The sequence below is a fragment of the Chrysochloris asiatica genome, unplaced genomic scaffold (genome assembly GCF_000296735.1).
Source record: "Chrysochloris asiatica unplaced genomic scaffold, ChrAsi1.0 scaffold00038, whole genome shotgun sequence".
Classification (NCBI taxonomy): domain Eukaryota; kingdom Metazoa; phylum Chordata; class Mammalia; order Afrosoricida; family Chrysochloridae; genus Chrysochloris; species Chrysochloris asiatica.
In genome coordinates, this window is record NW_006408556.1 from 4,854,766 (window position 1) to 4,868,706 (window position 13,941).

At 40.3% G+C, this 13,941-nt stretch overlaps 1 protein-coding gene across 1 annotated transcript in view; it reads right to left on the reverse strand.

The window, feature by feature from the left end:
* The window catches only part of SLC26A8 (solute carrier family 26 (anion exchanger), member 8), an 80,283-nt gene that overhangs the window by 21,450 nt on the left and 44,892 nt on the right, over nt 1–13,941 (reverse strand). The window contains exons 7-10 of the mRNA XM_006860568.1: nt 13,575–13,657; nt 12,373–12,520; nt 9,792–9,905; nt 4,389–4,466 (exon numbers count right to left, since the gene is read on the reverse strand). Of these exons, the coding sequence (XP_006860630.1) occupies nt 4,389–4,466; nt 9,792–9,905; nt 12,373–12,520; nt 13,575–13,657 (423 nt within the window). The remainder of the gene's footprint in view (nt 1–4,388; nt 4,467–9,791; nt 9,906–12,372; nt 12,521–13,574; nt 13,658–13,941) is intronic.

Below are 13,941 nucleotides of genomic sequence, written 5' to 3' on the forward strand. Positions count from 1 at the left end.
TGACAACAACAACAACATGCATCACAGAATGTCTATGGGGCAGGGAGGAGGGACTTGCTTGGAAGAGCCAGCAGGGTGGGGACTCAGCTGCAGTCCTGGAGTGAAGCCTCAAGCTGACTCACAGCCTCCAAGTCTCTGCTGCCAGGTTCTCCCAGCTGCTGCCCAATCACCTTGCAGGGGAGACACTGGGCTGAGGCTGCTCTACTCCATCCCTCAGGGCTTCTGATTCGTACCAGGCTCCCTTGGCTGCATGGAGAGTGGAGCCCAGAGGCAGCCAACTGCAGGTCCCACTTTGCAAGCCCTGAGGCTCCAGGTGCCAATAGAGCCAGAGCAGTAGATTAATGTTGATGTGTGTATATTTAATGTATACAAACATATATGCACTTAACAACAACCACAAATACAATATGTTGTTCACACAAAGCCAAATCAGAGCGTGGATTTTAAATGACACCCATGTGTGGATGTTAAATGACACCCATCTGTACTGTTTAAAAACAAAACAAAATAAAAAGGCTTGTCACTCAGAAATCTTTTCCATTGATATATTATGCCCATATTCCAACTCACTGTGTAATCAAATAACTATTCTGTACACTTTCCTCCATTTTCCTCCATAATTTCTCAAACCCACATGACAGGGTAAGGCCAAGGCCTGACTGGATTGACTGGTAAAGGCCCAAGGAACCCCTTTTAGATTCAGGAAGTGTATTACTTACATAAACAGTGAAAGGAAGAGTAGCCAAAGGTTACACACAGCCCTTATGTTTCAGTGTGTGTGATGGTTAAAGGTGTGTGTCCACTTAGCTAGCCCATGGTTCTCATGGTTTGAAGATATTATATAATCCTCCTCCATATTGTGATCTGATGTGAATAGCCAATCACTTGACAGGGGAGTTTCCTTGGAGTGACCAGAGTTCAATACATATGGATGTTCTGCATCTGACTTGTCATTGTCTGACCTCTGGTTCTTAGGACATGAGCTACCAGCCTGCCATCTGACCTGCTGATTTTGGCTTCATTAACCCCAGGACCATATGCATCAGGAAAAACCTCCAGCCTGGCACTTGATCCACAGTCTCTACAACTGAGTGAACCATTTCCTTGAAAAAAGTCAGGGTGCTAACCACAAAGTCAGCAGTTGGAAATTACCAGCTGTTCCATGAGTGAACAATGAAGCTTTCTTCTCCTATAAAGATTTACAGCCTCAGAAACCCTATACAGGGTCGCTATGAGTCAGAACTGACTCCACGGCACATACCACCACCATGTATATTTATGTAGGTGCTTCACTGATTTTGATCCTCTGGAGATAAAAAGACAGTGTTGTTCTTCTTGGTGTGTGAGACAAGATCTGTGGGGAACTGGCATCTTTGGCTGTGTGTCTATTTAGCCTTGCCTTGTCTTGTATTTCTGACTATCTGTTTCCTACATAGAAACCTACATAGAATGGTCTAGATGACAAATTAAGGCATCTTCTACTCACAGAAACTCTGGAATAGTTTCAATTAGGCTTTTATTCAAGTTTAATCATGATATACAATAATTATTTAACAGTGAAATACTTTTTTTGTTCATCATATTCAATTAGTAAATTTTAAACATTGGCAACACTTCATGTACATGCTTGTTGAATATAAAAGGGTGATACCCTTTTGGAAAATAAATTGATGATCTATCAAGAAATGTTGATATGATTTCATATACAAATATTGTTTTGCTTTTAGAAATCTATCCTAAATACAGAAAAGGTAGATGCACAAAACTATTCATTGTCATATTATTAATACAAAGAATGCAGAAAAGCCACTTTTCTAATGATAAAGAAATGGTTAAATAAGTTATAATAAAGAGTATTAAGCAATATAGTAAATAGAACAAGAGTACAAAATTGTATGTGCAGTTAGGATACAACAATGCAAAACAATATCTATTCATAGAAAATAATATTGGCCAGATATATGCCAAAATGTTAATAGTGGTTTATTTGTGATTGTAGATGGGTTTTTTGTTTTTGTCTATTGTGAATTCTACACGATTTAATAAATAAGCATTTCTACTTTGCTAATGGAAAAGAAGTTTCTTGAATCTGAAAGAATGCAGACCTAAGCTCATAAGGATAAAAAATTATCAAAGTAGAAACTAATCTATTTTAAGCAACATTTTCTTGTGCTCATGAAGTCCCTGGATTAGTTTAACAATTTTCTGCGTTTTCCTTGTCTCCTCTCCTCTACATTCTATAGAATGAACCCTATCCCCAGGAATAACTGTGTCAAAGCTGACGCTGCTCTTCTGCGGGGCGCAACAAATCAGAAAAGGAAAAGAGCAAAAACAAAGTCAACAGAAATGACCTCTTTCCATCATACCAGCTTTTTTTGGTCAAGAAACTCCAACCTTTTTGCAATTTACAGGGAGATGTGGTAGAAAGCAAAAGAACCCACAAAATAATATATGATAATGAAATGTTTACTTTTTTCATTATTAAAGTAAATAAACTTACTGTGCAGCAAACAATTAAACATATACATAATTCTTACCATCAAGAGACAATCATAGTTAACATTTTGGTCTGTTGTCTCTATATTTTTCACACAAAATTAGAATAATATTAAATATAGTATTTTACATCATATTTTTCAAAACTTGTATTGGTTCCCTGGCTAACTGGTTGAGATCTTAACTTGGCTGTTCCACTAATGGACTCCAATAAGGATTTTGCAGCAAGTCTTTCAAGGAGGGAAGAAGTCAGCCATTGTTTAATACTCATGAAACCCCACTGTTATGTTGTTGTTAAGTGCTTTCAAGTGGGTTCTGACTCATAGCTACCCCATATGGGTTTTCTGAGGAGTGACTGATGAGCTTGAATTGCCAACCTTGCAGTTCAAACTGACCTTGCAGTCCAGCGCATTAACCTGCAGCGCCACACCACAGTAACTCAGATATTTCATTGATCAGGTTGTGTTCATATCTTCCTAGCCATAAACATGATAACGAGATGTAGAAACAATGTGGTTAGCCAAAAGCAAGGGCTGTTCTGTCCTTAACACATTTAAAACAAAGGAGTGCTACCTACTTTTAAAGGAGCCCTGGTAGTGTAATGTATTACAAGCTGGGCAGCTAATTGCAAGGTCAGTAGTTCAAACCCACCAGCTGCTCTGTGGGAGAAAACTCTTCTGCTCATATAAAGATTTGTAGTCTTGGAAACCCTACACAGGGTCACAATGAGTCAGAATGGACTCAACAGCACACAACCACCACCTAATTTTACCACTGCACTTCCAAGAATTCTGAGTTTCTATTTGGGATTTACTTATTCTTATTCTTCTAGCTACAAAGAAAAAATATCACTGTTCAAGGTAAATTAGTGAATGGCCCTCCTAACTCCAATAGTTATAATACCAAATGTGTTGCATAAACTAAGTTCTGGAGGTGACTTCTGCTGGGAATCAGGAGATAGTCACTGATAATTACAAGCTTACTTCCACCCTCCTTGAATAGATTTAAAGGAGGAACTCCAAATTTCCTGAATCCCAAAAGCAGGAGACAGCAGCAGACTGGAAATGGTCCTGAGCTCCTGAAACCTGGTATTTACCAGGTGGATATCTTCAAAGACATTAGCAACTGCTCTAGTTTAGGGATTTCCATCTCAGTATGCAATCAAACTGCTGCCTACCTCAGGAAAGAAACCTCCTGCCTTCTTGTTGTTCCTAGTTGCCTTGGTATTGTCTAAAAATGGCTAAAAGGCTCATTAAGGAAATGATGATCACTGATGAGTATTGATGTATATTATAACCTAGATTGATTACAGCCAGTAATTAACCATCTGGCGTCTCTAAGTGCAAATGGATCAATCCCCCATAAAGGGGAGAAATGGCTCATGCCTACATATAGAGGCACCCTAGTTGAACGCAGAGTTAAAACTCAACTTGCAGACCCTATCTTCTACTTGTATAAACTAACCAAAAGGCAGTGTAGGGGCAAAAGAAGGATTCAGTCTACAAGAGCAAAGAACAAGGGCTTCTGGAAACAGTTTAGGCAAACAGATGGCATGAGCACACAATCCATCTCTAAGACTGTGTTGGTATGGGGGTTCTGGCATCTGAAGTCTATTTTAGGCATTTTAAACTGAATCTTTACTCAATAGCTTAAGTAATACTAAGATGATAAGTGAGATGTGAATAATAACAATAATAATGTATCTTGGATACTTAATTACAAACCTGACACTGCTCTAAATATATAATGTTCAGTTCTCACGACCCTGTGTGGTAGATACTATGACTTTAAAGGAAAGGTATGGAGATAGGATGGAGCAACCACTGGGGACAAGCTGAATGAAATTCTCAGAGCTACCCACCAAGATGCAATCCAGAGATTGGGTCACTTACATTTGGTAGTTTGTAGAAAAAATGTCCCACCTTCACCATCAGCAGCAGCATCACACCTGCGCCTACCAGAGATGCAAACTGAGGAGACAGAGCCGGTTGGAGAGAGACCATCAGGAATGTATTGGTCCCTGTCTGCAACCGAGGCCTTCTGCTTGGTGAGAAGTATGTAAATTGATTTTTTATATTTAAAGGAGTTGGGTATAACCATTCAGCATAAATGCATTTCTGACATTTTGAATTTTCATCAAAGTGCTAAATACATACTGATGTTGTTAAGGTGCCATCAAGTCAGTTCCGACTCATAGCAACCCTGTATAAGGTTTTGGAGGAGCGACTGGGGGTTTGAACCACCAACCGTGCAGTGAGCAGTCCAGCGCTTGTTCTAAAGCACCACACCAGGACTCCAAACACCTACAAGGTACTTAATTAACACTTGCTGAATGCATTGGCATATCTATGGAAAACAATGTCTAGAGCAATTAGTTTTAACTTGTTGATTGATCTCTCACAATTGGCTCTAGAAACTACTGTGGCCAATAGAAACTGCTCACTGCAGCCCTTCTCAAGTAGTGCCCAGGACACATGCCTTAAGTGCCATGCCCTTGATATGCCCCCGGTGAATGAATGCATCAAATGCTCTCTGAAATGCTCTAAATTGCTCTGGGTATTTGTAGCGTTATTGCCAAGGCTCTGTGCTACAGATGTGAAATTCCTGAAATCACTAACCCCTCTGGACACAATTTATAAGAAGCACTAGTGGTGTAGTGGTTAAGCACTTGCCTGCTAACTGAAAGGTCAGCAGTTAGAATTCACCAGCTGCTCTGCAGAAGATAGATGTGACAGATTTGCTTCTGGAAGGATTTACAACCTTGGAAACCCTAAGGGGCAACTCTACTCTGTCCTATAGGCTCACTATGAGTTGGATTGATTTAATGGCAATGGGCTTGCATAATGTATTAAATCCCTAACAGACTCCTCACAGACATTCTGAAATTCCCAACCATTTCACTTTTCTACCCATCACTTCCCTGCTTAGACCTCAGATAACTTCTCACTTAACAGCTTAAAAATACTATCACAATCACTTCCCATTTTCCTACTTTAGTTTCTTTCTGTTTCGCAGGCATTTTTTTAAAAAAGCTTCAAACATGAGTCAAGGCTCCTGGAAGGCTGACTACTCTAGGCTCAGTGAGTGTCACTTGGGAAGACCTTGACTTAGCAAATAAAGATGGAAAGCTAAGAAACTTTAAAATCTCCCTTTATACTCTCAAGGCTCTCTGGACATAGTTTTGAATTCACTATATCCTTTATTGGTTACATTTCATTTTTTCAAAAAGGTAGTTCCCTAATTATAAAAAATAATATTAAAAATGTAATCTAAAGCAGCATCATTTTCCATTGTGACGGAGGTGCGGTGTGTAAAACCATAACAACAAATCAAAACAATGGCCTGTACAAATAAGAACTGAGGGTGGTGCCTTGGATCGAGTCCATTAAATGACTACTCAGTAGTGATTCTTGGATTTTTCCCCATGTAAGAAACAATCTTCCGACTGGGCTCTCGCTCACTGCTCATCGCTATTTGCCATATAAATGCATCATGGAAAATAATAGCAAGGCAATCAGTACTCTACTTGCTTCTTTCCCCTTCCCAGCTGATTCAGGCTAATGTGAGCAGCCAAACATGAAAAACCTGAGCCACAGGAGAGCAGATTCACTGTAATGAAACTCAGAAAACTCTCATGGCAAACCTTGCAGACACTGTGGAGCTGAAACATGTAACTGAATCCCTAACGTCTCAGCCTGGTGCTGGCTCTTATCTGCAGTTCAAGCTTTAGGTGCTGTTTGTTGACACTGCAGAAAAACATTGCTTTGATTAGCCCAGGAAAGTATTCTTATGTCCAGCCTTATCTTGCCTACCATCTCTTTTCTCCAGAAATCTTCTGATTGTCTAAAAGAGGAAACAAAGATATGCAGAAGCCAAAACAGGCTGTATAAAACCTAGATTTAAATGAGTACAAACTAGACACGGAATCTCACAAAATTTGCTCCTCAGAGAGGGTTGGGAAGCTTGTCAATAATGCTGTACTCCCTCAGCAACACACCCAAAGGCTTTGGGATCAGAGGCCTGCCTTGGTAGTATCATGCCTTAGGAGAATGTTTTAGGGCTCTCAGAATCTCGAGTTTGGTGCCTAGTCTAAAGATAGCAAGAACTATACGTTACAACTCAGGCATGCTTTGCTTTTCTGCTCTGATTTCTCCAACACTTTTGGTAGGCTTTCTTGACTCCACCTATTGTCCAAAGTGCTGTAAGAATGGGTAGAGAATCCCCATAGTCATAACCACTGTCAACTGCAATCCCTCAGCTCATAATTGTTCCGTAACAAGTTAAGACAGTGGATTGCTGATCACCTGCCCTGGCACTAGGAACCTGGGGGAGAAGCTATGAACTTTGAGCATTTCTTAAATGACAGCCACTGTGATGGACACTGTTATCATCTAATCTAATTGTCACAACCGAAAGATCAACTTTATCCCCATTTTATAGGCAAGAATGAGAGTCATGGGGAGCAAAGGTAACTTGCCCAAGGTTACACATCAACAAAGCAGAGAGCCGGGTTTCAAATACGCTGACATTCTGACTCCAAAATCCAAGCTCTTTCCATTTCCCAACTTACTAACTCTAAAAAGAACATTAAAATTTTTTTTTTTTTAAAGCAGTTTTAGAATCCTAGGGACAAGACAAAAAGGCCAGAGTTTAGAAAACAGGGAACAAGGGAAGAAAGTCAATCATGGAGGACAGGAAAGCACAGTGGTCAGAATAGAGGAGCTGGGAGGTGGAGAAAGGGAGCTTCCAACTAACCTAGGTTTTTTCATACCCTCACTGTCAGACTCAGGCCTGCCAAGTCCTCGTTCAAGTCCACTGCTGGAACAGACTGTAGATTTAGCTGCAGCAGCGAAGCGCAGCGACTCTGTATGATAAGCACTGGACTGCCAACCAAAGGTCGGCAGTTTAAGCCCTCCAGCCACTCAGGAGAAAGATGAGGCTTTCTGCTCCCACAAAGATGTACAGATGGAAACGCTATACAGTCTCTATGAGTTGGAACCAACTTGATGGCACATGACAACAACAGCGAACAGAAGACAAGGGGAAACTAAAGAGAAATCTAAATGTATATTCAGAGTTTATACCAGGTAAAAAAATAAAATAAAGCAGCTCTAGATGGCAGGTTCTGAGAGGTTCTGAACCAGCCCTCTTGATTCTCTTTTAAGAAGTGGGGAAGTTCTCAGGCAGAATGAAACAAAAGTTCCAGAGAGAAGAGATGGCGAGAATACACCGCTGCTGTAGGATGAAGAAGTGTAGGTACAGGCTGAAGGAGCCCCAAGAGGCCTTTTCTGGTCCAGATCAGAAATGCAGAAGAGTGGAGGCTGGGCAGCTCCAATGTATTGGGGCAAGACTGGCAGCATCTTCTGCTTGAGCTAGGGGATTTGCATTGGGCATATCAAAGTCTCACAGGACTGCTTACAAGCACTCCTAGGGATGTGCCTCCCATGAGGGCCGCTGGCTGTACTGTGGTTAGAGATGTGCCTGGTAGGGAGCATGCTGTAAAGGTGAACACAGAATAAAGTCCATAAGCTGTCTTTGAGGCAGCCACTTTGTCCAAGTGGCTAAAATGATAACAATGATTTGATCCAGAGGATAGAAATTCAAACATCTGCTGAGGCCCTCTTAAAGCCTGGGTTTTCTATTTTCCTAGAGTCATTGAGTGCCATCAGCAAAGCCCATCTTCTTCCTATTCCCCTTCCAATATTCCATGCAAGTCCTGCTTTCTCACTTATATACTCAGTGAGCACTAACTAATTTCCGAATTGCTATTTCTTCTCATCATAAACCTCTCATTTTGACGGCAAAGTTTTTACATTTTAGTATAGTATAAAACATAGTTGTTGTTTTTTTTTTAAACATTGCCCAAATTCTTCTTAGCAAACTAAGACTTAAAGATGAGTGTGTCTGAAAGAAGCCCCATGTTAACAAAACTCAATCCATATAAAATGATATGGTCTTATTCTAATCCCATGCTGTCTTCTGACTAATGTTCTTTCTGACTATTAGCTTTCACCTTAGAGTATTTTTGTCCATGGACTATGACACTTTCTCTTCCCATATCAAAATTTAGTGTCCATTTTTCTGACACATCAGTTCCTGTACATGGCTAGAGCATCCTCCTTTGCCTCTGTGACATGAGTTCTGCTTTGACCTCGGCCACTGCTTCCCTGTCATGTGAACCCTGATCCATCCCCAAGCTTACCCCAGTTCTGATCACTCCTTAACATTTACCATGCTTCACAGTGGAGAGGAGACACCTCTCATTTTATAGCTTTTATCTGGTCAGTTCAAAACTCCTGAACATTGGACTTGTAAAAGCTCATGCCAGCAATTAGATAAAAGTTTGCCTTTAGAGCTTTTTCTACCATCATTCTCTCTTTTCTCCCAAAATATTTTTTAAATTGATTAAGAATAACTGCTGTTGCTAAGTGCCATTGAGTTGAGATCCGACTCATAGCGACCCTATGAGTACAGGGTTTCCAAGGAGCAGCTGACGTTGCAGTTTACCGCATTAACCAGCAACGCCACACCAGAATAAGAATAACTAGACCCATGTAAACTATCACTCAATTCAAAATAAAAACATTAAAAAAAAAGAGAATACCTAGAAAGAAAATGATCTAGATAATTTTCTTTCATATAAAGACCGAACAGTCCCCAGGCTTACCTAGAGAGAGATTTTATTCCCTGTCACAAAAGCCCCTTGCCATGTCCTTTGAGGAAATTAGGAACTGAGACTGTATCTCCTCAAGGAGAAAAATGTTAGTAAATAATGGCTGACTTACTTTATTATTATCCTTCAACTATATTAATATAAAAAATGGATTTCTTATTTACTTCTAGAAAGTAACTTTCAAGCGCTACATTGACAAATGAACTTTTACAACACAATCTGACAATTAAGGCAAGCATGGACTCCAAATCTTCCAAGAATGAACAAGTTTAACAAAACTGCAAGATTAAACCCCAGGTAGTTGCCTTCCTATGGAGCTCTGGTAGCATAGTGATTATAACAAGTTGGGCTGCTAACCTCAAGGTCAGCAGTTCAAAACTACCAGTAGTTCCACAGGAGAAAAATGTGGCATTCTGCTCCTGTAAAAGATTTACAGCCTCGGAAACCTTATGCAGGGTCACTAAGAGTCAGAACCGACTCCACAGCACATAACCACCACCACCAGTTGCCTTCCTATACAGGGTCATTGTTAGCAACAACAACAAGTCCCCTTCTAGTCATATGCCTATGAATAGAAATAATTATCTTTACATATTAGAGATTAAATTCTATTTCAACACACCTGTTGTCTTCCTCCAGATTTATTCTGGATAATAGTCCTAGCAATAGCACCAGTAAACACGCAACATCTGAAAAATGAGCTGACGACATTGCAAAGGCCAATGGCTATTAAATCCTGTAAAGCAACGGCAGAGAGTTTAGGATCATTATTGGTTGAAGAAAGCTGATTTGATTTAGAAATAAAGGTGCACTGCTTATGTCTTGCATATGAGAATAGAGCTGTTTATAGATCTTCAAGTAAAAGGCAGAAATATTCTCAGAAAGAATAAAAGGATGGCAAATCTGATTTTCTAGATGAAGTTGGATCTTCATTTCCTCATGAGGAGAGAACTTTATCAAGGTGAGCAAATGAGGTTCTTGCCTTTTTTTTCCTCTTTCACGTGATCACCAAGACTTAGAATGGCAGGGAGAGCACAGTATTGCTTTTCTTTCTATACTACTGTGCCTCCTCACCTCACTTATCAACCATTTAACAGTTCACATTTGTGACAAGAGCAAAATATCCACCGGATTATTTTTAGCATTAATGATATACGTCTGGCAGTAACAAACACAGAGGTATGAGGTGAGAGTAATGTTAGCTCTGATGGTTGAGGTTATATGTCAACTTGATTGGACTATGATCCTCAGTAGCGTGGCAGTTATGTATTTATGTAATTTGTCAGTTATGCAATGATGTAGTCATATTTCATATTGTGATCTGATGTGTTCTTCTATTTTCACATAATGCTGATTTTGCCATAATGGTCTGGGTTTTGTAACCTAACCATGTCAATAAACGAGAAGGCATATGCTAAAAGTCAAACTGGGACATTCCTGTTTCTATATTTTCCTCTTGAGTCTTTGGGAAAGGGGCAAATTAAGAGTTGTTGGAGAGATTCCATATATATATGGAATGGCACATAACAATAATATATATATATATTGTTGTTGATGTTGTTGTTATGTGCCATGGAGTCGGTTCCGACTCATAGCGACCCTGTACAGGGTTTCCGAGGCTGTAAATCTTTACCGGAGCAGAAAGCCTCATCTTTCTCCCGCAGAGCAGCTGGTAGTTTCGAACTGCTGACTGTGAGGTTTGCAGCCCGATTGGTAACCACTACGCTACCAGAGCTCCGTATATATATGTATATATAAACAAAGACTAATTCTGGGATGTCAATTTCATTACAGGTTTGCTGTTGTTAAGTGCCATCAAGTTGGTTCCAACCCATAACAACCCTGTATAGGGTTTCTGAGGAGCCACTGGTGAGCTTGAACTGCTGACCTTGCAGTTCAAACTAAGCGTGCGGTCTAGTGCATTAACCCACAGCGCCATACCAGGACTCTTAATTACAGGTAGTCCTCAAGTTATGTTAAGGTTCCGTTCCCACAACTCGATCAGAAGTCAGTTCTGTCATAAGTCAAATACTTCTTTGTGTGTGTGTGTAACTTTTCATTATCATCGTCTTTTATTATCAATATCTTTCTAATTCTGCAAGTGTTTTGAATAGTAAACCACAAATTTGAACATTTATAAGTGAACATCTGAAAACAAGAACATCAGCAAATTATACCCTGCCACATATTACTACCAATAAGATGTACAGAAAACAAACAAACAAAAGGGACAGTGGTAAATGCAGCTCGTTATAACTCAAATACATCATAAGTCAGGGACTGCCTATAGATTGGTGGTGGTGGTTATGTGCCATGGAATGGACTCGACTTATAGCTATTCTAGGGAAACAACAGTCAAGTGACTTTAAAGTTAAGTATTCGGTGTAGTGGTTACGAATCGGGCTGTGAACCTCAGGGTCAGCAGTTCGAAATTACCAGCTGTTCCGCAGGAGAAAGATGAGGCTTTCTGCTCCCGTAAAGATTTACAGCCTCGGAACCCCTCTACAGGGTCACTATGAGTCGGAACTGACTCCATGGCACATCACAACAACAACATTCCTCATTACTCAACAATCTTCAGTCACACTGTCCAAATTATGGCCCAAATGACTCTGGTTAGAGAAGAGCCCAGATGACTCTTCATAATGGTAGGAGGCTCAGATTAGAGAACAAAGACATAATAGTTAGAGGCAGTGTTAAGGATTGAATTGTAGTCCCCTAGAGGATGTGCTGGAATCTTGACCCCTATGCTATGTAATTCCATTTGGGAATGAAGTTTTCTTTGTTACTGCCTAGTAACAAGGAACAGCACAGACACAGAAGTAAGCAGGCACAAATAGGGGAAGATAGATGTCCAAGGAACCCAAGAGCAGAAGCTGAAAGAGACAAAGATTTCCCCTCGGAGAGGAGACAGCGAGCCTTCTCCTAGAGCCAGTACCCTGAATTTGGATTTCTAGGCTCCTAAACTGGTGTGGCACTGTGGGTTAAAGCGCCAGACTGCAAAGCTGTTTGAACTGCAAGGTTGGCAGTTCAAACTCACCAGCTGCTCCTTGGAGTTGCTATGGGTTGGAACCGACTCAACAGCACCTAACAAACTGTGAGAAAGTGAATTTCTGTTTGTTAAAACCACCCACTTGTGACATTTTTGTTATAACAGAAGTAGGAAACTAAGACAAGCAATATAGAAAGCCATTTTCTCTCACCTGGTTGGAATTGACATCATAGTTATGGATAGCAGAAATTTTTCTGCCCAGAAATATGAGTAGAGACGAGCTCACTAGAGCTAAAGAGAAGGCTTGTAAAATAATGATGTGGAGAATGTTCATATTTGGTATTTCAGGAAACAGGAACCTGCAATAAAATGGTAGAATTAATTATCCCTAAATAACAGGAATTCCTTTATTGGCCTCCCCACTCTACCATTCTCCAACTGAGCAGGCCTGACATTTTTTCATAATAACAAGGGACATGTAGAACAACTGAGGCAACAGCCTGCCAAGGTGCCAGCATTCCAAGTCAAGTTATACAAGCCATTTGTTCTGTTACCTTCTAGTTCAAGGTTTCTGCCATGTAGCAGCAATGACAACAGATAGGACAGGCAAACCCACAATGGTTCATGAACGGTGGTTAATTACGCTGTATGAACCCATACCAATAGGGGAACAACAGAAAGACGGCACATCCAATATGTATTAGATCTGGCAAGCACAATGGATTTCCTGTATTCACACTCAAATCCTTTACAGTATAATTTTAATTATTGTTCTCTATGCAGATTACCAGGAGCTCTGGTAGCATAGTGGTTACGAATCGGGCTGCGAACCTTAAGGTCAGCAGTTCGAAACTGCCAGCCACTCCGCGGGAGAAAGATGAGGCTTTCTACTCCCGTAAAGATTTACACCCTCGGAAACCCTGTACAGGGTCGCTATGGGTCGGAACCGACTCGATGGCACTTAACAACAACAACAATGCAGATTACCTCCAAATTCTACCCTCCACTTTATACCCTATAGTTTTGAGATCACCAGAATGTCAAGATTCATTCCTTTTGGTGACAGTCTACTAACACAATACATTCTATTTCTACTAAGATCTTATCATATTCCCAAATACATATTACCATGATCAGAACCTCTGACTAGGTATACTCCTACCCTATTGTTAACTGGAAAACTCTCCTTACTTAACATAATAAAGTTTCTTTTTAGTATTACCATCAGATTGTTGTCCAGAGAATTAAAGAACATCCAAATGGTTATAGGAACAGATCCCTGTTCATTCATGTTTTGGTCTTAATAATTTTATTCTGCTGTCCAGATTATCTGTTAAGTCAGCTTCTATGTGGTCAATTTTAGGGACTGTGACTTCTTCGAGGTCAGCAGTGCTGAAAAGTAACATTACCCACCTATAAGGGATCATCTCAATGAGCGTCTTGCTGGTTTCTGTAGCCATGCTTAGCTTGTTTGCAAGTACAGTGAAGCCAACAATCTGTAGGGTGGGGGACGTTAAAGAAAAAAAAAAAAAGTCACATAATCATCCAAGTTTTATTCTTTGCTTCCAGGAGCAGAAGTGCCCATAGTCTCTGGAAGACAGGAAATGAAATGAGTGGAAGTCTCTATGCCTGAAGGCAGAGCTAGCTCAGTGAGGCAAGAAAAGTAGGGTCCTCTCTGATTCTAAAGGTCTAAGTGTCCTTCTCTAAGCTCCTTTTAGCATTGAAGCCAGAATGATAAGCAACTTCTGCCTCACTTTCTGACACAATGATTGGAACACAT